Genomic DNA, 24492 nt, shown 5'->3' with positions numbered 1-24492 from the left:
TGACTTGCGTCTCGTCGTGTCTTACGTCTTGCGTTTTGACTTGCGTCTCGTCGTGTCTTACGTCTTGAGTTTTGACTTGCATCTCGTCGTGTCTTACGTCTTGACTTGCGTCTCGTCGTGTCTTACGTCTCGTGTTTTGACTTGCGTCTCGTCGTGTCTTACGTCTTGCGTTTTGACTTGCGTCTCGTCGCGTCCTACGTCTCGACTTGCGTCTCGTCGCGTCCTACGCCTTGACTTGCGTCTCGTCGTGTCTTACGTCTTGCGTTTTGACTTGCGTCTTGTCGCGTCTTACGCCTTGACTTGCGTCTCGTCGTGTCTTACGTCTCGCGTTTTGACTTGCGTCTCGTCGCGTCTTACGTCTTGCGTTTTGACTTGCGTCTTGCCTCTTCTGTCTTGCTCTGCGTTTCGTCTTATGACCGAGCACTCCTTCGCCCTCCTCCCCGGCGACACGGCACCTCGCGCGCGAGCGTTAAACCCCGATCGGGTCAACAAAATGGCATTCGTGGCACTTTTGATTTAATCCGACGTTGTTACCATCTCGAAAGACAAAGCACACATCTTGTAATCTTATCCGGGTTATTTTTTTATTTATTTTTTTAGAAGAGCTTCAGGACTTCTTCGCTCCACATCAACCTCAAGCGCTAGATAACTCTCTGCGGGGAGGCGGCAGCGGCGTGGCGTTTCCCTGAAGAGGCCCGAGCAGCAGAAGCGCGTGACGGACACTTCGCGGGTTCTCTGCAAAACAGCCCGAGCAGCTGTGCGCGACAGGTGGAATGTGGTTCAGAGGTTTAGGACCGAGCGCGAGAGAAGATATCTCCTCGGTCGCTGCTGTCTACTTCAGCTCAGGTTAAAGGCTCTTCACTGAGCCGACGGAAGACAGAAGGAAGCGACAGTCAGTGCTGCATGATTCAGACTTAAGTCCTTTCTGCCGAGTGAGATCAGAGGCCGGTTCAGCCGAGGTATTGGATCCGTGACGCTGCATTTAAACACCGCCGTGCTATTTTGAGCTAAATGCTAAGTAGGAATCAGCTGAATAATCCATTGGTTGATTAATAATTCATGGTGTTGCTGAGTTTCTTTGCGCAGGCTGTCTGCGGGTTTCAGGATGTTACATTTAAGACTTCATGAAGACAACTCTAATGAGATTTCACCTCAAAAAAAAAAAAAAAAAAATCAGATACTCTACTAAAATGATAAATTTCAATGTCCTTAACAAAATGTTCCAGATTTATTTATTCAAAATAAAAACAATCTTACAAACATTTTCATAATAATTCTATTTTAAAATGCAAAGTAAGCCACACATATTTCAGCTCCTTTGTCTTTAGCATTTTTCAGACCTTTGAAAGATGATTTAAGTGGAAAATATAAACATTAAAGGCCTTTTTCTTTTCTTTTTTTAAGGCTTTACAGACACTTGTCATACTTGCCAACAATATCTTCAGGGTTTGGACTGTCACACTGTAGACAATGCAATTTTGTCATATTTTTTTTTACATTTCATAGACTAGATTATTAATCAGCTGATGGCGAAATTGATCCGCGGAAATGATGCTGTCGTTAGCTGCAGCCGTAATGGTTAACATTAGGATACTAACACGACTCTCGGCAGCTAAAATGTTACAAATAAAATATTTAGAGTTTTTCTAAAATTTAAACAGCCGCTTTACTGCAGTTTTTAAATAAAATAAAAACAGGAGGAAATATTTGTTTTGCCATAAAGTTGCGGGAATTCCTAATAAAAAAAAAATAAAAAAAAAAAAATTGCTAAAAATTCCTGATAGAGGAATAAACATGTAATAATTTCTTTTAATAACAATCATAATACACATCACAGAAATATTTTAGCTCTAATATTTTCTACGGAGACGTGCCGATTGTAAATGAAGAATTGTTTTTCTGAATAAGGCAAGTTTTCCTTCGAAAAGCCGACTTTATAATTTCAGCCGAGCTTCTGTTGACGACATCTTGCAGAATAACTACGAGAATTTTTGCATATATTACTGAGATTGCTTGAATCTGCATTCATTATTGCGATCGCATGGTGGGACTGACTAATGAGTATTTGTGGCAGCAGGACTGTGTGTGTGTGTGTGTGTGTGTGTGTGTGTGTGTGTGTGTGTGTGTGTGTGTGTGTTGATGGTGATCAGCTGGTGTTTGGGTTACATAACACACACTGTGAACACTGGGCCTCTATGTGAAAGCAGCCCGGTGCCTCCCGGCTCTGGTGTATTTATACTCCGGCTGTCATTCATGGCTACTCAACCGTTCACAAAAATGTCCCGAGTGATGTGAACGGTGAGGAGACGGCCCGATCCTCGTCACTGAGGGTTTTATGTAACAGGAGGAGGGGGGGGGGGGGATCTAACCTGGTCAGACTGGTAGGGGAGGGGGGGCGGAGCTCCGGAGGAGGCGTACTCGCCGAGCGTCGGGGTCCCGGGAGTGTTGGGGAAGTCGGTGAATCCCGTCTGGCCGGAGAATCCCTGACTCCCTGCGAAAAAAAACCACCAGAACAGAGCAGACGTCAGCGAGCAGAAAAGAAGGGGTCCGTTTGTTTTGCGTTGTGGCGCAGCGGGCCGGGCGGGGACAGAGTGGAGGCTTCCAATAACCAATAAAATCTGAATCAGGAGCTCCAGATTAGCATGATTAGAACCTCCTAAAGGGGGAATTTAATTCTTATTTAAATAAAGGATGGAAATTTAAAGAAAAAAAACGATTTGACTGTTATTCAAAGATTCTCATTTTGAGTGCACCGACACTGTCAAAGTTTGGAAACGTGCAGTAACAAAAGTACCTGGATGATGCACTCAAAACGTGTGTGAAACGCTGGAAACGTTTCTTACTTAACGGTCGCCATCTTGGCTACATAACAAAAGAGGAGGGCAAAAATCATTTTTAAATTACGGTTTCTGAGGAAGCTGTTGAACGCATGAAAACAAGTTGATTTCTGGCAGGTGATGCTTTTTTTTTTTTTTTAAATTACAACTACATAACTCAGGAAACTTTTGTCGTTTGACAAACAGCTTTTAGGTGCATTACTGCCCCCTTCTGGTGGTGGTATCGCATTACAGCAGGCGCTGGCAAAAACAAGGAAAGTGGATTTCCTAAGACGAGACGACAGTCACATAAACTCTTTGAATTTTGTATGACTGTCTGATGTCTCCGAAATCAAAAAATGATGACCCATGCCTAATTTAAACCTCCGACATTGAGGGTTTGGTGTTTTCTTTGCTACCGAAGACGTAAAAAGGCCGCGTTCAGACAGCGTTGTTCATCCCTCCTCCTCCACCCACCTGGCCTGCTGTAGTCGGGGGTGTTCCTGCCCCCTGCTGTCAGACTGTGGTAGGGCGACGACGCCGGGCCCAGAGCGGCGATCATCTCCATCACGTTGGGCAGCACCATGTGACTCGGACTGACGGTGCGGCAGCGCTTCAGCACCGGGCCGTCGGGCTCCTCCTTTATGTGGAGGTCGGGTTTGACGGGCACCGGCCGCCAGCCGCACACCGGGTCGATGGTGATCTCCTCGTAGTCCGAGCTGAGGGAAGCAAGCGAAGAGACGGGGTGTGCGAGTGAGATACAAAGATTGTGGGAGTTTTTATTTAATTACATTCAGCATCTATTTCTAATTTCCTGTGTTGTCCAGTGAACATGGAGTCAAAACTTCCTCCGTGTCTCGATAAATTATGGATAATTTCACCAGCAGAGAGTCCACTTCCCCGTGACACTAATTTGATCCATTACGTTATTTTTGTTGTATTATTACAACATGGGGCTTGACCTGATGTAGGCCATTTTGTTTCACGTTTAATCCAAAAAAAAAATAGTTTCTGAAAAGACTGGAGGACAGAGTTGATGTGCTGGTTGCCGTGACGATTGTGGGGAGAATCACTTACTTCTGGATGTAGACGAGGATGCCGAGCATGTACTGGTCGACCTCCAGCCCCTCCAGCAGAGCCGTTTTACTGTGAACAGAGAGACGAAAGCGGGTCAGAGCGGACCGCAGGTCTGAGCGCTGCAGAGGAACCTCGTTGCTGGACGTACTTGCACACCGGACACCTCCAGGTCCCTCGCTCACAGTTCAGCTGCAGGTAGGACTCCAGGTCGAAGCACTGCGGGATAAAAGACGTCCTCGTGAGACGGCTGGTGTATTTGTGTGTGTGTGTGTGTGTGTGTATGTGTGTGTCAGCAGGACAGTACCTGTATGTGCCGGCAGTCGTGGCCTCGGGCCGGCAGCTGGATTCGTCTGAAGGTGATCGGACACTTGAGAGAGACTTTGATGGCCGTCTGCTCCACGCCGTCCTCTCCGTTCAGACCGGGGGTCCCGGGAATCGTCCCGCTGCTGAAGTTTCTCTTTACTGAAACGAGAAGGTGATACAAACAAAAAAAAAAAAAAAAAAAAAAAAAAAAAGGAAAAGATGACGACGTCAGTGACCTCAGAACGACATTTTTTTGGAGGGAAAATATCAGCAATCTTGCAAATTCGGAAGCCTCTGCAAACATTTGCCTGAATTTGCGTTAATCATTGCGATCCGAAGGTCCGCGATGTTTCTCGGGACGGACTGATCACTAAAGCGTTATCGTTCCGCACAAGCGACGGGTTGACTCACTCTTTGTGATGCAGTGCTCGGCCGGCAGCAGCCTCTTCTTCATCAGACCCTGCAGGACGGACCTGACGGACGGCCGGTGGACCAGCTGCAGCACGAACAGGTGCGACTGAGGACGAAGAAGAGGCGGGATGGAGAAACTTCAAGGCATTAAACGCAGGAAAGAAAAAAAAAAAAAAAAAACACGTCACTGTGCGTTTGTTTGAATGCGGCGAGCGAGGGGACTCACGCAGCAGCACGCCGTCACGGTGATCTGCACCGTGTTACGTCCCGGCTGACACACCTGCTTCAGGTACAGGGGCTTGTGGGAGGTTTTGTTGTCGCCTCGTTCGATGGAGAGAGGGGTGGCGTTCACACTGACCTGATACACACACACACACACACACACAATAAACAGATGCGTAAAATCAACGATCTGAAGTTTTATATTCATTTCTTTTCACTTTATTGTTGCCAAAAAAAATTTTTTTTTAAAAATGTGTAAATCTAGAATTAGTACGAAATTCAGCAGCCAGGATTTTTACAAAATAAAAGCACATCAGAGCTCCTTGAGCGTCTTTTAAAACGGTTCAAATGTGCGCCAAACTGACCGATGACTTCACAATGGAGCACTTTTGTTTTGGATGCACGGAGGAGGAGGAGGAGGAGGAGGAGGAAGAGGAGGAGGAGGAGGACGACACTCGACACGCTCTCTCCCGTCATCAATATTTCACAGAATAATCCATTAAAACTGACTGGATATTACAAGACGGATCATGTTCCTCCCGTTTTAGCTTCTCTTCATCGACTTCCTGTAATATCAGGAAGTCCTCTTACATACAAAGCACTTAATGAATAACCTCCATCCTGTCTTACAGACCTCGGAGTACCCTTTTATCCTCGTGCACTCCTGCCATTACAGTCCAAATGGATCAACAAATTTGGTCATTTTTCAGATAACCTGGAGAATCACTTTTTTTGTTGTTGTTGATTTTTTTCAGATAAACTGGAGAATCACATTTTTCTACGTTTTAATCTAAATAAAGTGTTTAAAAAAACAACTTGGATTCACTGGAACATTCCCTTTTTTTGGGGGGGGGGGGGACAGAAACTATACAAACATGATGATCTTATAGAAAACACTGGAGACCAAATTAACCAACAGGACATAAAGTAGTTCAAATAATTTTGAATAATTTCAGCAGTAAATTTAAATCACATTAAAGCAGCAGCAATATTCAATTAAAAACATCATATATAATAAAACATTGACAGTATTCACATTTGCTTTTCATATTTGCTGCTAGTACCTTTAGACTTTTACTGGAGTAAAGTTTTGGGTGCAGAACTTGTACTAGTACTGGAGTATTTTCATAGTGTGTATTAGTACTTTTACTTCAGTAAACAACCTGAATACTTCTACCGCTGACTGCAGCTATGTGAAAGTTCGTAGGTGAAAAGAAGTGACGACATTTTCGATGAGGCTGAGAATAATAATAATATAATATTAAAAAAGAGATAATAATAAAATTAAATATAATAATAATGATAATATATTTGTACAGCACCTTTCATACAAGATATGCAACTCAAGGTATTTTACAGCAAAAAATAAAATGCACAAGAACAGTTCAAATAAACACATTCATAAAATGAAATAAAGTTATAATAAAGAATAAAACAAAACACATTTTAAAAGACGCAGTAGTGAATAAATGCAGGTAAAAAAAAAAAAAAAACTTTAAATGAGCAACAGCATCACAAAGACAAACAAAAGGACGTCTACCTGCACAGATGCCGGCCAGTTGGTGTTCATCTGTCGGTCCTCGTGGTGGTAACACTTGAACTGCAGCTCCAGATCCGGCCTGCAGGGGGAGACACAGCACAGCTGAGAGGGGGGAGACACTGGGTGGGGTTACCCAACGTTCCTGTTTGTTCTCCCTCAGGGGGTGTTTTGAAATCGTTCAGACGGAGACGACTGCTGTTTACCTTCACGGCACTGAACCTCTCTCCTCTTTAAAAGGGTCTCGAATGTGCACGCACACACACACTCACTTTATTAGGAACACCCGCACATCTGCTCATTCATGCGTTTCTCCAACAGAGGAAACATGCAGAGATGAAGAAAAAAGTCTTGAGTGGAATTCCTTCAAAATAAAAGCGCAGTCAAATTCTGCGGATCATCAGTCTACCACCGCATCCACCAATCAATAGTTGGTGACCAGACGAAGTGAGGTTGATGTTGGACCGTCATCTCAAAGATAAAGCTAAACACATGCTTCCCTTCAGATAAGTACAAGGAGACGGTTTTAGAAGCTGGATGGCGTTCGTTGAACCCAAGTTAAAGGCGCAAGTGGTCCCTCTTTCTGCGTGTGTGTGTGTGTTAAGGGTGTCACTCTTTATTCGGAATCCCAACATTCGAACTCTAATGACACCCTACGATTTCAACATTTACACTCTATACGTGTAGCAGGCTGTTTGAAGTAGTTTTCCTTCTCATCCAGCAGAGGGCGCTCTAACAGATCACCTACAGATTGACCTATTGTGGTCCCGTTTGACCCGAAACGATCATCAGTTGTCGATCAGACGAAGGTGGGGGTTTTGAATGAATTCGAACGACTCTCGCGTCATTCGACGTCCGTTTCGGATGTGACGTTTGGGAAAAAAAAGTTACAGCCCTCGTGTTTCTGCTGCTGCAGACGTGTGACCGGAGAGTCGGCGCTCCTACCTCAACATGAGCGTTTTGTAGACGGAGTCCCGCAGCTGGAAGGCGTGGTTACTGACGGCCAGGTTGTGCTCCAGTCTGAACGGCTCCAACACCACACCGTCTCGCACCGGGAAGGTCAGACGCAGGTCGTCACTGGGGTTACCTTCAACGGAGACCAACGGGGTGAGACCTTAACTGGTGCACGAAACACGTCCTCAATAAAAGCTCTTAATGTCATAATGTGGTCAAGATCTTATCTTTCCGGGTCCCGCCTCAGAGATAGTATCTTCTTTTGTGTACTTTGTAAAGAAAAAAAAAAAAAAAAAAAAAAAACTTTTGGCAAAGCAGATTCCGGACTTTGTTTCAGCTGTCCCTCGTTGTCCTTCCCTCCCTGCTGTATTTAGTCTGCGTGCTCTTCTCTCTTCTTCCCTCTTTGTCAGTTTGTTTCAGTTACCTGTCCGTTACCGCGTCTTTTGAAACCCAGAGAGTGCGAACCACCTGAACTGTGGCGCCATGGCAACAGTGGTTCTCCAACGCAACTTCTCTTTTACTGTTGAATCTGTATTCTAACTCACTAAAGTCTCGCTGATCGATTGTATAAATAAAAGTTAGTCTGCTCTCCGACGTGCAAGCGTTGCCTCTCACCTGTGGGCGGCGGCTGCGTGTTGATGCTGGGTTTGGTGTCCGGTGGGAGGTAGGGCGGTTTGGTGTCCTGGCCCGGGGACAGGTAGGGAGGTATGGAGGTCCCGGGCGTCATCGGAGGGGTGGGGTTGCCTCCCATCGGCGAGCTGGGGTACCCGGGCATCACTCCGCCCCGACCTGGCTGAGAGGCGAGGACGAGGAAACTCTCTTCATCACTCTCGCATATTACGGTGTGTTTCGGCGTTTCGGCGGAAGAGCAGACGCCACTTACCCCGTTGACTGCGGCCTGCGTGAAGGCGTTGTATCCTCCAGCTCCCGCAGACGGCAGGCTGCCCTGACCGTTGAAAGGCTCCGACTGGAGACCACAGACAGGAAACAGAACACTCAGATAGTTAGCCATCAAAAAAATTAATTAAAAAAAAAAAAAAAAACTTCAGCAGCGGTGGATGAAATGTTTTTTCCCCAGATTACTTTCATTTCCTATTAATAATTCTATCAAATGTCAAAATATCAACAGGAAAACTGCTGCAAATAATGACTCGCTTCATTATGGATTAATTTTTTTTTTTTTTTTAATGTCAGAAAACATAAGGTGGCGTCTTCAAATGATCCGTTTTGTCCAACCAACTTTCTAAAAACCAGAAAATTTGCTTTAAAATGTCATATTAGATGGATGAAAGCCAAAAATCTTTAGATGTGAGAAGCTGCAACTGGAGAATATTTGGCTTTTTGCTTGAAAAAATTACATCCAAATATCCTTCCTATTTGCCGATGAATTTTTCTCTCGACTATTTCATTAATTGACAAATCATTTAAATTCTAAATCTCTTCCTATTAGCTCATTCAGTTCAATCGAAACAATAAAAATAACCTCAATCACTTCCACTTGCTTTTCTTAAGTAATGTTTATTGTCTTACTACTGCTAAAGTTATTTCTTCTGGTTTCTGCTTATAAATATCCAACGGTCCCAACTTTTATTTTGAAAAGTTGACTCTGTTCACTTAAATAAGAGCTTCTTATGAAACGGATGCGGTGGATCTGATCACCTTGTAGTACTGCGGAGGGTTCGGCTGCCCGCCTCCGGGGGGGAACTGTGCCGGGTTGTGTGATCCAGAAGCGTACTGTCCCATGTGAGGCATCCGGCTGGGGGGGTAGGAGGGTGAGGGGGGGCATCTCTGCTGCGGACCGGAGGGGTACTGCAGGGGCTGGCTTGGGTACCCCGACATCCCGCCGGAGTTGTACTGCTGCCCTGGAAAACCCTGGAAGACACGTGACGTTCGAACGGGATAAGAAAAAGTCCGGGGCGGAATTTTTTTTTATGGATTGATAACAATTAAAGTCACAGCTGCTGACTTTAATAAGAACCAAAGAGCGTATTTATTCCAAAACCTCCGTCACTGACCTCTGAGTGGAAGGGCCGTTTGAGCCCCTGCTGCCCGCCTGGATAGCCTCCGTGCTGGGGCATCCTCTGAGCCTGCGCAGGGTGGGAAGGGTACAAGCCTCCGGTCGAAGGCGGCGGTCCCGGCCTGGAAGGGACCATCCCGCCGGGGTTCATCCCCGGAGGGCCGCGAGGGCCCGAGTGCGACAGGAACTGGGTGCTGTAGGAGGAAGCTCCACCCATCTGGGAGGGAAAGGGAAGTAAAACAGGAGGGAGGCGTGAAAACAAAGGCTCGGTGGTTTTTCCACAGCCTGGGACGGTTCATGGAGGACAGTGAGTCAGAGTTATAGAGAAAAAAAAACAACAGGGCCCGGATTTACAAGATGACTCAGAGCTGGAGAGGAGAGTTACGTCTTTCTGTGTCTACTTTTAGGACTAGAAATAAAAGCGTCACTCGAATCTTGCGAAGGCTCCGGAAGGCGAGTTAATCTGCGAGGAGTAGACGGTATGTTGCCGGAGTGTCCTCGGGCAAGACGTACCGCCGCCGCTGTTGTTGTTCCCGTCGCGGTCGCCTACGTTTGTCTACGTCCTGCGGCAATCCTGCCATCGCCGTTCCCGATGTCCTGCCGCGGTCGCTTACGTGTCTTTTGCGAGATGACACTCTAATCGGCCCGTTTCGTGTTACAACCGAAACACACCTGTGATGAATTAAAGTACGGCCCTTTCCAACCGTGAGCGTTGCTTTGTGCTCAGATTATCTCCTCTTCAACTAAAAGTGGATTTGGACACAAACCTAAAAAAACCAACTTTGTGCTGCAGACCGTGAACTTCAATATGACCTGTAATTTAGTTTGGTCATCACACATTTGCATATGTAACACCTGTATGTTAAATACAGACACATCCCCTTCGGGATCTGAAAACCACAATTTTCTCCGGCTGAACGTCGGCGTGGGACGCGTCGAGTGTTTGTTCCAGTCCTACTCAGGAGGTGGGAGTGTTTCTAAAAAGTCCCGGGTTGCCTTTTGGGACCGAATCTTAGCTGAAGAACACTCCTACCCGAGAGTAGGACTGAGGTTATTTACGAGGCTTCCCACGCCGGCCCGCAGCGGGAGAGACTACACGGTCATAAACGCCGACAAATGGATGGACATACGTCTGCTGATGTTGTGGGACCACGCAGCTCCGCGGGACATTTCAAAACGTGAATTACTTCTGAAAATAAAAGCACCCTGCTTGGTTGTTGGTTTTTTTCTCCCCTCAAAGTCACTCGGGAGTTGTTTGGAGATGAAGTCTGAGCGTCATCTTAAAAAGGAGGTTGTTTGAGCAATCGCACAGCGGAAATTCTTGGCCGTTGCAGACACAAATCATCGGTGGTAGATACCGAAACCGTCTCGTCACATTGACTTGGCTGTCTGAACATCGTCTCCCAGAAACTCCTCTTGACGTCTGCTAAATTTGAAATCAGACCGGAAGAGGAATTTCAATTTCACTCAAAGGCCGAAGAGTTGGACCGAGAATGAGCCCCCACCCCCCACCCCCAACGTTGATGAATCTGACCCAGGAAATAATTCGGAGGGTTGTTAATAAAAGTCGAGCTCAAACATCGGCAGCAAACGCAAACCTGTATGTGGGGGAAAAAAAACCACCAGTATTTACTTTTCATTCGAGCTGGAAAACAGTCGCCTTGTACGAACACGATGACACCGCTTAGCTGAGCTTCGACGGTGACTCATTATGCAGATGAGTTTACAGAATAAATAAATAGTCTGGCGGGCGAGAGAGCGAGAGAGAGAGAGAGAGAGAGAGAGAGAGAGAGAGAGAGAGAGACGTTTCAAACTGTCTTCTGCTGTTAATAAGAAGAAGTGTCACGGAAAAGCAGCTTCCGCTCTGAGCAGTTCCTGCAGCCAAAAACATCTTGACGTCAAAACCAGCCGGGAGGATGAAGAAAACCCGCGAGATGCACGTCGTAAACTTTGGGATGCGAGTGAGAAAACTCAGGAAACTCTTCTGCGTTGACGGTGGAAGCGGTGTCGGATAAGGAGTCCAGTTCAGAGCGGAGATTCACGACGAGGCAAAAACTGCTTTCGAAAAGTTGCAGGAAAAGTTGCAGCCGGCTGACGTGCCCCTCTTTCAACAGCCAATCAGCTGGTAGAAAAGTCAGCTGATTGAAATGTCCCGAGACCTCGTCAGTGTATTTGAGGAACAGCCGCGAATGCAGCTCGCGTGCTTTCGGGTCAGGTGGTGCCAACAACCACAACTGATTTTATTAATGAAAAAAAATCTTAAAATAGGTTTAAAAAGGATATATGAACCATTTTAGGTGAAAATTTAATGTGAATGTTTTAGCTAAAAAAAATAAATAAATAAATAAAAAAGGAGGTACGAGATGCCTTACCGCTGCCCTGAACATCGCAGGCGCAACTTTTACTCGCATTGATGTTTGCCGTTTATGCTTTTATTATAGGTTGTACTAGTTATTACAGACAGGAGATGTGGAGGTGGAGTATGGACATGCACTAAAGGTCCAACAATTGAACACATTTACAGTATTGCATGTTCACTTTTAGGCTCTCGGAGCTTCATGAACTTTATTTACAAGTTGAAAGTGGAGCTGAATTTACCACTTATTGCTTCGATTAATCGTTAAGTCTATGAAGTAAGAGAAAATAGTGAAAAATGCATATTTTAATTTCACTAACTTCAAGGCTCCATCATGATAATGAGTCATAAGTGACAAAAAAAAGAAAAGAAAAAAAAAGAAAAGAAGGAAAAAGCAGCAACTCCCTACATCAGTGCAGTTAATGCAACCAGGAAATGAACCAAATAGTTGCAGCTGCAGTTAAAACAATGTTCTCATTTTGTTTTTCTACATGCAGAGGTGTGTGTGTGTGTGTGTGTGTGTGTGTGTGTGTGTGTGTGTGTGTGTGTGTGTGTGTGTGTGTGTGTGTGTGTGTGTGTGTGCGCGCGTGCTTTTCCCCTCCGAGACGTTTACCTGGCCGTAGCTCAGCTCCTGGTTCTGCTTCTCCTGTATGGCCGCCACAGTTGCCGTGGCGGGTGGCGGTCGCCGTGGCGGCGGCGGCGGCGGCGACGGCAGCGGCGGCAGCCTGAGTGAAGTCTGAGGGAGGACGGACGCCCAGACCAGCGCCTCCGCTGTTACCGGAGTAACTGCAGGAAGAGAGGGGAGGGAGGATGAGGGAGGGGGAGAGGGTTAGAGGGGAGGGAGGGGGGGGGGGGGCATGAGTGGGCGAGCTGGTGAAGCGAGCGCGGAGAGTGTTCGTCACGAGCGTGAGTCAGAGCGGTGGGGGAGAGAGAGAGGGGGAGAGAGAGAGAGAGAGAGAGAGAGAGAGAGAGAGAGAGAGACAGACAGAGAGAGAGAGAGAGAGAGAGAGCGAGCGGCCACGCTGACACACACTGATGTACTACAACCCCACACGGTAACGTTACAAACGTCTCCAAATCATGATTCACTGTTTCTGCCGTTGTGTGAGCCAGACGGCTGAAATCACGCGGCGCAAGAAACGTCGCCCGTTGCTGCCGTTCGCGGGAAAGAGGAAAAAAAAGGTCAACAGGTGGAACGAACGCTCTCACCTTCACGCGTGACCGACGGTCCCGCAATAAATAAAAAAAATCTCTAAAAAGTAAAAGCATGTACTTGAAAAGTATTCAAAATCAGTGACATCTTTTAAAACACTTCTATCTGACTTCTTTTATTTAAATTTATTCCATCATATTTGGATTATTTGCCTTCAGCCCTGTAATGTTTTAATGCTGGAAATAGCATGTAAAGTACATCAGAACTTTGTTTTGAAAAGGGCTGTAAAAATGTATTATTATTTTTTAAATATAAGTTCTCCATGCAGAAATATGAGCCGTGTGACTGTTTCTAACGGCACAACACAGCGAACTGATACTAATGATTATTTTTAAAAGAGCAACCGATGTTGGCGGATATAAAAAAAATATATATATTTTTTTTTTACAGAACATAACTGGGGAAAAGATGCTTTTAGGTATATTAGAAATTGCTCTATTTGTTTTTATTTATTTATTTATAATTATTAAATTCCCTGTAATGTGTAAACTTTCAGTTTACTGGACAATAAATTGCAAAATATTCATTACATTACATTTAGCTGACGCTTTTATCCAAAGCGACTTACAACACACCGATGGTACACCATTGGGACCAATTTAGGGTTCAGTGTCTTGCTCAAGGACACTTAGGCATGTGGACAGGAGGAGCTGGGGATCGGGCCACCAACCTTCCGATTAGTGTGCAAACCACTCTACCGTCTGAGCCACAGCCTCCCATGTTCTTCCACTTTTACATTTCTTCGTATAGTTTTTAATAACCACATTCCAGGGATTACTGTGAATAATGTGGGTTTACATAAACCTATATATAAGACTATATATATAAAAAGATTATTAGACAGACTTTATTTTTGCCCTCAAATATCGGTATCGACCCCAAAATATAGCATCTGACGGGCTCTAATTAGTTTGATAATGTACCACTCTGTTGATTTTTTATTTTAAACAATCTGTGAAATAGTGAAAAAAGTCTTCACAGGTATCCAGAGACTAAAGCGACACCATCAAAGAGCTTGTTTTATTACATTATTGGTAAAAATCTCAACATTTTTCAATTCAAATTATTACTGTAAAAATAGGTAAAAGTCACGTTCTTAATGTTTTATTGTGCAACTCACTCTTTTAAATTAACATTTTACCGTTTCCCTGTAATCCAATTTTTTCACGTCGTGTCAAATCATTTTATAATTTAAATTTTTTTGACTCGTGTCTGTTACAGTTTGTATTTTCTTTTATTATATTAACTATTCTCCAACCATTTATTCAATTAGTGCTATATGGATCAATGAAATCTTGTTTCAATAACATTATACAAGTTGCTTTATTTTTTGGTATTTTCATCGCGTCTTTGTGGGCATTATTCTCCGCCGTATTATTTTCCCTCCTGCGTTTGTCAATCTCTCATACAGCACTCGTATGAAAGCTTGATTCTGATTGATTGACCATGTAACATCAACTGAAGCCTGTATTTGTGTGATGTGGCTGCGAGGCAGAACCACTTACAACGGATTAATTTGAAATTCTTCCTTCAAGTTAACAATAAAAAAATTTAAAAAAAACAACAACTGGATCAAACAACTGGAGTTTGTACAGACGGAGATTAAAAAAAAAAAAAAAAAAAAAAAAAAAAAGAGGAAAAAAAGAGTAAAAACCAGAGCCGGGAGAGAAAAAGGCCTCCCGCTGGTCGACGACGTACCTCGGAGAAAACAAACAATCAAAAGGGTAATTTACTGCGACACGGAGGCGCGCCGAAGATGCGTTCAAACAGAATTACTGCCAGACTCCCGTCGCCGTCCCGCGAGGATTCCCCGTGAGAAAAAGTCGTCATATTAAAAAGCGTGTTCGGAGATGAAAGTTGACAGCGAGGCAGCTGCTCCAAACGACTTGTTCAATATTCTGTCTGTTGGTAAACATCAGAAGTTTAATCAGACGAGACGGAGGTGAAGCTTTTTAAGTACGTCGCGACTCGGCTGTGAATTATTTGGACGGATGATTGAACTCGAAGACTTTGATGTCGACTCAAGCCGTCGAAGAAGTAAGGTGAATTCATTATTGATGGATTTTTTGTTGTTGTTGTTGTTTTTGTTTTTTTACTTCTGAAATCAACTTCTATTGACAAACCAGCACGAACCAGTTTCCCCATTTGTTTTCTCGTTTTGTTTATTTTGTTTAATGCCTCAGCGCCAAGCGACGTTTTCGGTTTGTCCCAACGTCCGTCCCCGTCTTGCGAATTCAACGTCTCGAGAACACCTTGAGGGAATGCCTTCCAACTTGGCACAAAGGTTCACTTGGCTTGAATGAGGAAAAGATTCGAACTTGGGGGTTAAAGGCCAAAGGTTAAGGTCACTGCGACCTCATGTCCAGCCCCTATTGTGAAGTTGATTTCTCAGGGACTCGTTATAAGGAAATGACATTAGAATTGGCACAAACGTTCACTTGGACTAAAGGATGAAATGATTCGAATTTAGGGGTTAAAAGGTCAAACGTCAAGGTCGCTCTGACGTCACGTATAACCCTTATTGCGAATTTGATATCTCAGAAACGCCTCAAAGGCAATTTCTTCAAATTTGGCACAAACGTTCACTCATACTCAACGACAAACTGATTTTGATATCTCAAGAACACCTTGAGGGAATTTCTTCAAACGTTCCCTTGGACGCGAGGACAAACTGATTCGATTTTGGGGGATGAAGGTCAAAGTCACGGTGACCTCAAATCCATCCCTTATTGCGAATTTGATATCTCAAGAACGGCTTGAGTGAATTTCTTCAAACTCGTCACAAATATTCACTTGGAGTGAAGGAGGAACCGATTCGATTTTTGCGGTCGAAGGTCACTGCGACCTAAAAAAAAAAAAACACATTTGTGGCCCTAACTCGAGAATTCATGCACTGATGATGGCAAGATTTCACGTAAATGTCTCAAAGGATAAAATGGCGTGAAACCTTTTTCTGTCCATTTTATCAGCACCATAACCATGTATATTCGTAAGAAGTGAGCTGATTATTTTCTAAACTTTTCATTTCATAATTTTTGCCCATAAAATTTCAGTAAAAGCGGATTTCCTGAAGCCCCGAAGGTGGTAAACATGAAACATACAAAAGCTATAATTATCCGCAGTTCTTCTGAAAGTCACATTTTTATCCGCCTACCTTCCACCGTAGGCTGACGCTGGGTTGTACGCGGCGCTGGGTCGTCCGTACATGACCGGCTGGCCGTAGCCTTTGGAGACGGCGTCGCCGTACGACTGCTGGCCCATGAACTGGGAGCTCATGCCAGGCCCCATACCGGGGCTGCCACCGGGCATCATGTGACCGCCGGAGCTCTCGCCGGGGCCCATGGGTGCACCGAACACCTTCGTGGGAAGCAGAGAGGGGAGAGACAGAAGTTAACAGAGAAGAAAAAAAACCCCGACAGTTTCAAAGACAGATTTCACTCTGAAAGTCACGGGTTATAGTTCGGTATTTATCAACGTTATGGGACTTAGAAATCTTCCATCGCAGGAGTAAAACTGTTTTTTTTGTGTTTTTTTTACTTCAAGTTAAGAATGAGATATTCATCTGGCAGCTTCCTCCTACTCACAGGGAAGTGTAGGTGTGACCTTTGAGAGCAGCTCAAAGGGTGTATTTACGACTTCAGCTGTTTCGGCACCCTGAGAGAAACTCTGTCAGCCAACTAAGAACTTCAAATTATTTTATCATTACCTGTATTAACTTTTGGGGCTCTGGACATCTGAAAATGTCACCGTCGGCTCTGAGAGACTGTGACGGGAATTTGTTTGGGGGCGAAATGTAATCAACCAAAAAACAAATAGATTAATCAGGAAAATAACTGGCACAAAAAGGATATTTTGAATATCATATGAAGCAAAATTGATGGTGTATTTGTGAAGAGAGAAATGTTCCGCATGAGACTATTCTGATGTCAAAAATCTCATTGGCATTTTACCAGTTGTACCTGCCTGGGAAGTCATTCATGCATCCAATATTTAAATCAGTAAACTAATAATTAAATGGCTTAGGAAGGATTTCTAGACATCATTATTTAAGCAAAATGCCATAATTTTCCAGTTGTAGCTTCTCACATTTAAAGAATAAACAGATTTTTGCTCGTAGTCTGAACGAGGCTGAAATGAAAATGGCTCTTCTGCATCAAAACGAGCGCGCCTACGCTTTTCCCTCAACCAATGAGAACACAGCGTTTACACCATGTGACGCAGAGCAGCAGAAACAGACAGTGAGGGAAATAAAAACCCAAAGAGAGAGTGAGACACAAATACTTGTTCAAAGGTTGTTCAAAAAAAAAAAAAAGACAAAAGGACTCAATCTGTTTTTATCTTTAGTAATTCATGAAGATAATAACAAAAGAGTTTCCTTTCTGCTCTCCAAAACTGACGTATTGTTCAGATTTAATGATGCGTTTTTCTTCTATATCAGAAAAATGAGTGCAATAAAAATGTATACTAAAATAAAAAAAATGAGAAATTTAATTTCAATTCTAAGCAAGAAAAATGATTCTCAGTCTATTCACAAATGTGCAGCCCTACTGGAAAAAGCTTTTAAACTAAACTCTGTGCATTTTTAAAGCTCTTTAACAAAAAAACAAAAAAATAAGCAAAGGGAGCAAAAAAGCAAAGCAAAACAAAGAACAGCCAAACAATCGGCAAAAACTCAGTAAAACGCTTCACATTCAGCTCATAATTAACCGTAGTGACTCCTTTTCCATGATTATTTCACATGTTATCATGAAAAACAATCGAAAGAAACATCTTTTACGTTCAGATTCCAAATGAAAAGCTTTTATTTCCTACCAAATAAAATGAAACACAAGCGTTTTACTGCCTGCCGTTTGTGGTTTTGTGCGAGAGGCTCCTGAGTCATGTGTTACCTGACTGTGTGTGGGATTGGTCACGCCCCACACTGTGGTTACTACAGAGAGAGATCCTGGGTGCTGATTGGTGCCTGGTTGCCAGGAGACTGGCTCATTTAGGTAGGGGCCGTCGCTGCTGCGGGGAGAACGAGAAGGGGCGAGTTACTAGGGATGTTCGGAGGGAGACATTCATCCACATAAACACATTAAATATCGCTTAGTGATTAAAACAAAGACTTTTAACTCGAGCCGATTCCACCGTGGCAGCACAGCGTGGGGTTAAAGGTCACCGGTGCATCGTTTAGTTTGGTGATTAACCGGAACATGACAGTCGAGGTTACCCTTCTTGTAAAACCTTCCCTCAACAGAAAGCAGCCAAAACAGCACCGTTATCACACCTCAGGGTTTACAGGCGGAGGTTTTTGCCCCAAAAAAACATGAAAAATGTATAATAATAATAATAATATAGATAAATAAAAACATCCTTTATGGTGTCAAATAATCAAAAAACTAAGCTGACATTATGTCAAATATGCAGGACTACATTTAACGACTGTTTTTGTTATTCTTTATACAAACATTTCTACTCATTTATTAACCAGGTAACAAAAAAAACAGTTAAGATGACATACATACAGTAAAATACAAAATACACATACATAGTGGGAACTGATGTCCACACATCACAGGATGAGGTTGAATATACACAGAAAATGCACGACAATAATAACTATACGTTGCAGCGGGAACATTTTGTGGTAAAAACTGCAGGTAGGTTTTGTTCTTTTCTTGGGGTTTTTTTTGGCAGAGAAACATCAGCCGACAGATTGAATTCTGGCTGAAATGAACATATTAGAAATGCTTCTCAAGCATCCTGTAACAGTGTTGTAAGAAAGAAGTGTAGTGGATTCATTTTCTTTTATTTGGTATTTATAGATCAGCCAAAATTTCAAGTAAAGCCACAGACTGTATATAAAGTGTAATACTACTGAGGGCCACTAGGGGCTGGCTCCAATAGATATTAACTAGAGCCCCTGCTTCTGGTCCTTCTGAAAATAACTCCAGCATTCATTAGTTATTAGGGCTCAAACACGGACATGTTTGGGGGCGTGGCTCCTCCCCAGCTCGTCCAAATATGGTCACTTCCGGCGCCAGAAAAACAAAGCTGGCGACGCCCAAATTGCCGAACTGGAGGCTTCAGAACGGCAGTTGGTTGCCGCATGAGTAAAAGCTCACCGTGCTGTTTGCACTTCTTAAGGTGTGTGACATGTCCGCCCTCAGCACGGCACTCTGTCTAACCTGTTCTGTCGAAGTAAACACCTGGCGGGCATTCCGTCGCAGAAATGACCATATTTGGACGAGCTGGGGGAGGATCTGACTGACTATGCCCCGCCCACCTGTAGCAGAAACCGGACTGCACCACAGGCCTGTCAATCAAACAGACACGCCCCCAGAAATGTCACTTTTTGAGGCCTAATATCTAATGAATAATGGAATTATTTCCAGAATGAGGGAGCTTATCGAATGACGCCACGATGACTTGTGGAAAACATTTACTGACTTTGTATTTCAGGAGAGAACTTGATGCTTTTTGAATGCGAGTCTATTGGACACAGAGGTTTTTTTTTTTTTTTTTGGAGCCAGGCCCAAGTGGCCCTCGGTGGTATTACACCATAAGGTTCTTCTGTATTGGCTTCCAGTTTTATATCCAGTCTGTGTTTAAGGCACAGTGAACCATCAAGCATAGAAATGACAGGATTATTGTTATCTAATTAAGAAGCTTGCTGCAGGACAGGTGAGGCATCACATGACTCTGTGTGTGTGTGTGTGTGTGTGTGTGTGTGTGTGTGTGTGTGTGTGTGCGGGTACCTTTGCGGAGTGGGAGGCAGGGAGGGTTTCATGGAGTTGAGGGGGTTCATCGGATGAACGGGGGGATCATTAGAGAGCCCCGACTGTCCTCAGGCGGCCGCCCTGAGAGGAGACGAAGACACACACATGCAGACACACACGTTGAAAAGACAGACACTCATCCACCGCACGGCAACCGTTTATCACCAACGGAGCCCACACTGTGTGCACAAAGAGCGAGTGCCCTCCCACTCTGAGCCACTCACTTTAATCCGTGTGCACGAGATTGTGTGTGTGTGTGTGTGTGTGTGTGTGTGTGTGTGTGTGTGTGTGTGCGTGTGTGTGTGTGCGCACATCAAAATGTTAGCCTATCACTGACTGCTGTAGCTCTGATACCTCTCGGAGGAGGGGGAGGGGTGCTGCGAGCTAAATTTAGCCTGCTGATTTCAAAAGGAATTTAAGAGAACAGAGATGTGAAGAGGCCCACACTTCTCTCTCTGCACACCCGTGTACGATCACACACACACGCAAACGCGCACACACACACACGTGCACACACACTTGTTCGCCGCCGAGAGGAATCATCCCTTTTTTGTTCTGCGCCGCTTTTTCATGTTTGAAAACGGTCGCCGTCCTCCTTCATCGTCCCCGAACCCAAACTTAAGACGGACACAGGGAGGAGGCGGGGGGGGGGGGACACGAGCCGAGCTGCAACGATGAGTCGATTCATCACTAACCGTTTGGATGAATCATTATTTTCAGCAACAAAAAAAACCTCAATATATTTGAGATTTTCTTTCGACACATACGAAGGTGATGCCGTCATTTTATTGGCTAAATCCTCCTTTGAATGTGAAAATAATGGTTAGCTGCAGCCTTAAACTCAATATAAATACATTAAAACGGCATGTAAAGGTGTAGAACTATGTGAATAGCAATAATTATTGATCTCGATCGAAAGTCCATTCATGACACAGCACGAGAAGAGCTGCAATTATAAGCCGATTCGTCGTTTCCTGCTGCGATCATTTTTTTCAAAGCAGAAATGTCCAAATATTTGCCATTTCTGAGTTTTCAAATATGAGAATATGAAGCTTCACTGTCATTTTAGGTGCAAAAATCTATAATTAATTATGAAAAGAATTGTTAGCTGCCGCCAAAAAACTGAATACACGTGTATAATTATGCACATGCTAATATATTTATGCATATTAATTGTAATGCCAATAGACGAGCACAATTTTCAGGTTTGACAAGTTGGAAACTCCAAGAATTTCCCAATTTTTACTTAAAAATGACTATTTGATGACTAAATTGTAGTAAAATAAAGTCTGCAGCTCTCCAAACAGACGAGGTGAGAGCTGCTGTTGGTCAGAGACCCTGCAGAAGGGTCAGGAGACTCTCTTTCTTTTTTTCTTAACCATTTCCTGTCATTTTATGGGCAAAATCATCAATTAATTATAATAATAATGGTTAGCTGCGGCCCTAAACACAATATAAATAAGTAAAAAAAAAAAATAAAAAAAAAAAACACAAAGGCGTATACCTCTGTAAATACCAATATACGTTATGCATATTAATGGTAATTACCAGCAGAGGAGCACAAATCTGAAAACCAGCAGTTCCGTTCGCCACGAATTTCATTTATTAATTAATTAATGTCATTATTTTTGATCAAAATGCACACGACTTCAAATTTTTGGCTGATTAGCGCTTTTCTTGCAGCCGAAAATGCAAATGTGATCGTTATTTTTCTTTTTAAACTTGTCCTCAGGCTCTGAACCGCAACAGCTGATTATTTTCATTATCTATTGATCTGCGGATTGTTTTCGAATAATCCTTTTGCGTATTATTCCTGCAATAAAATGTGACCTATTAAATGATCTTGTTTTGTGTGACCAACAGGTGCAAAATTGAGGAAGAAAAACGTCAGAAACGGCCAAAAATGGTCCAATTTCCACCTACAAAAATGGATTATTTGCCGACCGACTGCCGGTCAAATAAAGTCCGCGGCTCTCTGAACGCAGACGGAGGTGACATAACGCCGTCGAACTGCGGACGCAGAGAGCCACTGACGATCAGAGACCTTCCAGAAGGGTCAGGAGACGCCGCGGGAAACGACTGACTCTCCTCCTTCTTCCCGTTTATTCATCTGCCACTTTTTCCCGCCTTCTCCTCCCGGTGTTTTTGTCTCTGTTCCCCGACATGTTCGTCGTCGTCGTCGTCCCCCGCTCAGCTGCTGCTGCTGCTGCTGCTGCTCTCCTCCTAATGATTGTCTTTATCTGACGGGTACCAACTGACATGCAAATTTTCCAACATCAGAGCCTTTAACATCCCCCTCCCTCCCCCCTCCCACATCCCTCCCTCCCTCCCTCCCTTGTTTTTCCTTTTTGCACTTTGCAGATTTGGGTCAGACACCCCATATCTTGTATGAAAAGAGAAACAGAGGTGGGGGGGGTTTGGATGCTGGGATCACGTGACCGCAGTACCGCGGTACCCGATTCCCCCCTCCAATCGAGAGGCCTCGAACAGCCTCCGACTTGTAAGTTCCATCACGGGGAAACCACACAAAAGACGTCTGGCTTTTATCGGATGTTTACAGACTCTGTTTCTCTCACAGCCTCGTCTGACCTCGATCCTTTTTTTTTTAACTTTTACCCACCAGCTCTTCACCCTTCACCTTCGCCCGCCGTCACACCCGACACCCTCCCTCCCTCCCCCCACCGGAGGCGCTCGATCGACCCGCTGCTGACCCTCCGCGTCGGTTTCTGAGGACGCGTCTCAGGTTTATGAAAGCAGAAGGTCGAGTTTTCAAGGACGCAAATTTACGATAAGTCAGACTTTTATTTTATCTGCTGCTTGCTTTCTCAATTATCCCTCTAACGATATGGTCTATGAACAAATCAGAGAACATTTTTAGTTCAGTTTACAGAATAAAAATCCAAATGAAATCAAGTTATTACAACATAAAATCGGTGTGTAACAGTAGTAGGTGCCGTTCAACAATTTACTGATTAGGCCCATTTTTAACTTTAATTATAATTTTTGGGAGTTTTGTTTACTTCTCATGTAAATCCTTGACTCGTTTTGGTTTAATATTTGTAATTTCTTACATTTTATATTGTTTTTTTTTGTCTTTAATGGCTTAAACAAAAAGTCTTTCTGATTGTTTTCATTCCGTTTCATGTCGTGCAGCAACTTTTTTTGTAATTAAATGTTTTATACATATATTGTATATTATTAAAATGTACCCGACTTGACTTTGATATCGGTTTACAAAAGCCATTTAAAGAAAAAGCAAATGACGTCACACATTACAGATCGAATCTTCAAATTTCATGCAGTTTATAGGAGGAGGGTTTAACAGGTTGTTTCCTGTAAAGTTCCCCTTGAACGCTTCACATGCATTCAGTTTTGTCATTTTCTGATCGCGATGATTAACGCAAATTCAAGCAATCACCGCAATATTTGTGGGACCTTGAAATTTTGCAAAATTTCCCAAGATTTTTTTCCCCCCAAAAAAATTCCGCACTGAAATTTTTTATGCCATTAAAAAAAAAAAAATAAAAAAAAAAAAGGTCTTTCCAAACAAAACTCGCTTTATAAACAAAAATAACTCCTTATATAAAATCTGCTTTGTGTCCTCGCACCGTCAAAACAAACTGCTGCTAGCTAACCGGAACAACTGGAAGTGACGGGGTTTGAGACGATAGCGCGTTCGTAAAGTTGATCACGAAAACATTCAGCAGACTGATCGATAATACTAATGATAAAAAAAAACAAAAAAAAAACGATGAAGCATTTTTAAACAAAAACACCATTCGATATTAGCTGGGAACTTTATGAATATTCCTTGAAGACGTAGCACTTGGTAAACAGCTTTTAGGTGCATTACCACCACCTTCTGCTGGCAGTAACACATTACTACCAAGCACCGATTAAAAACAAGGGAAATAATTCATATAAATACTTGGACATCGTGACGTTTTTGACAGAGAGCATAACAAACTGTTGTAAAAATATTGATAACTAATAGAAATTATGACTGAAGTGCTCAACCGCTTTTGTGTAATCACAGTAATGTCTGGAAGAAGGCCACGGCCGGATGAAAACACACCGTACACTGCTGAAGCTGGTTCACCTGCATTGAACCTGCCTTTAATAAAGAGCTAATTAAGAGTCTCAATGGGATCTGAGAGATTACCAATTAACAGCCTCTTAAATACAGAAGAGCAACGTCCGCTCATAATATGAGAAAACCACCAAATACTGAAAATACCGAAACAAAAGACACCTCGAACCGTGAGACGAGTTCGAATTTAACCCAAAAATAAACTTTAAGCTTGCCCTCATTTGCATCAAATTATTGTGACGTAGAACTGCAATAATTGGTTCATTAATCAATTAGTGGAAAGACAGGAAATAACTGGTAGCTAATTGGATAATTAACTATACATTTTGGCCAATTTTCAAGCAAAAAATGACCAATAATCTCTGGTTCTGCTTCTTTTCTTGAGTCATATTTGACAGTAAATTAAAAACCTGTTGGACGGAGGCTCTTAAACACATGACTGACAGTTTTTCATTCATTTTCAAACTTAATAAACTGAACAATTTGTTGATTATTCGAGAATATGATCAGCAGATTAACTGATGGAGACGATAATCACCAGTTGCCGCCTCAGTGCAGAGTACACGGTGCACAAGGACGCCTTAATCCACGAGCCAACGAACACTTTCACTCTGCCACATATTTAATACCAGACTTCTCATCATTATCAGGCATTAGTTCAGAACAAAAACACACACAAAAAAAAAAAAAAACACTCAACAAATCCTCCTAAAAAAAAAAAAAAAAAGCCTAAGA

General features: G+C 43.3%; 1 protein-coding gene across 1 annotated transcript in view; it reads right to left on the bottom strand.

Moving 5' to 3' along the window:
- Positions 1-24492, bottom strand: part of zmiz2 (zinc finger, MIZ-type containing 2) — a 29352-nt gene that overhangs the window by 4030 nt on the left and 830 nt on the right. The window contains 18 exon segments of the mRNA XM_069166346.1: positions 2370-2491; positions 3294-3535; positions 3894-3962; positions 4042-4109; positions 4198-4355; positions 4608-4713; positions 4834-4965; positions 6370-6448; positions 7312-7453; positions 7936-8113; positions 8204-8287; positions 8980-9192; positions 9336-9554; positions 12307-12366; positions 12368-12479; positions 16061-16263; positions 17796-17913; positions 19647-19748. Of these exon segments, the coding sequence (XP_069022447.1) occupies positions 2370-2491; positions 3294-3535; positions 3894-3962; positions 4042-4109; positions 4198-4355; positions 4608-4713; positions 4834-4965; positions 6370-6448; positions 7312-7453; positions 7936-8113; positions 8204-8287; positions 8980-9192; positions 9336-9554; positions 12307-12366; positions 12368-12479; positions 16061-16263; positions 17796-17913; positions 19647-19696 (2355 nt within the window). The 5' untranslated portion in view covers positions 19697-19748.

The sequence above is a fragment of the Embiotoca jacksoni genome, unplaced genomic scaffold (assembly GCF_022577435.1).
Source record: "Embiotoca jacksoni isolate LCO1_2020_lvr unplaced genomic scaffold, fEmbJac1.0.p SCAF_10, whole genome shotgun sequence".
Taxonomy (NCBI): Eukaryota; Metazoa; Chordata; class Actinopteri; family Embiotocidae; genus Embiotoca; species Embiotoca jacksoni.
The sequence above is the reverse complement of the archived record's forward strand: the minus strand, read 5'-3'. Positions and strand labels throughout refer to the sequence as shown.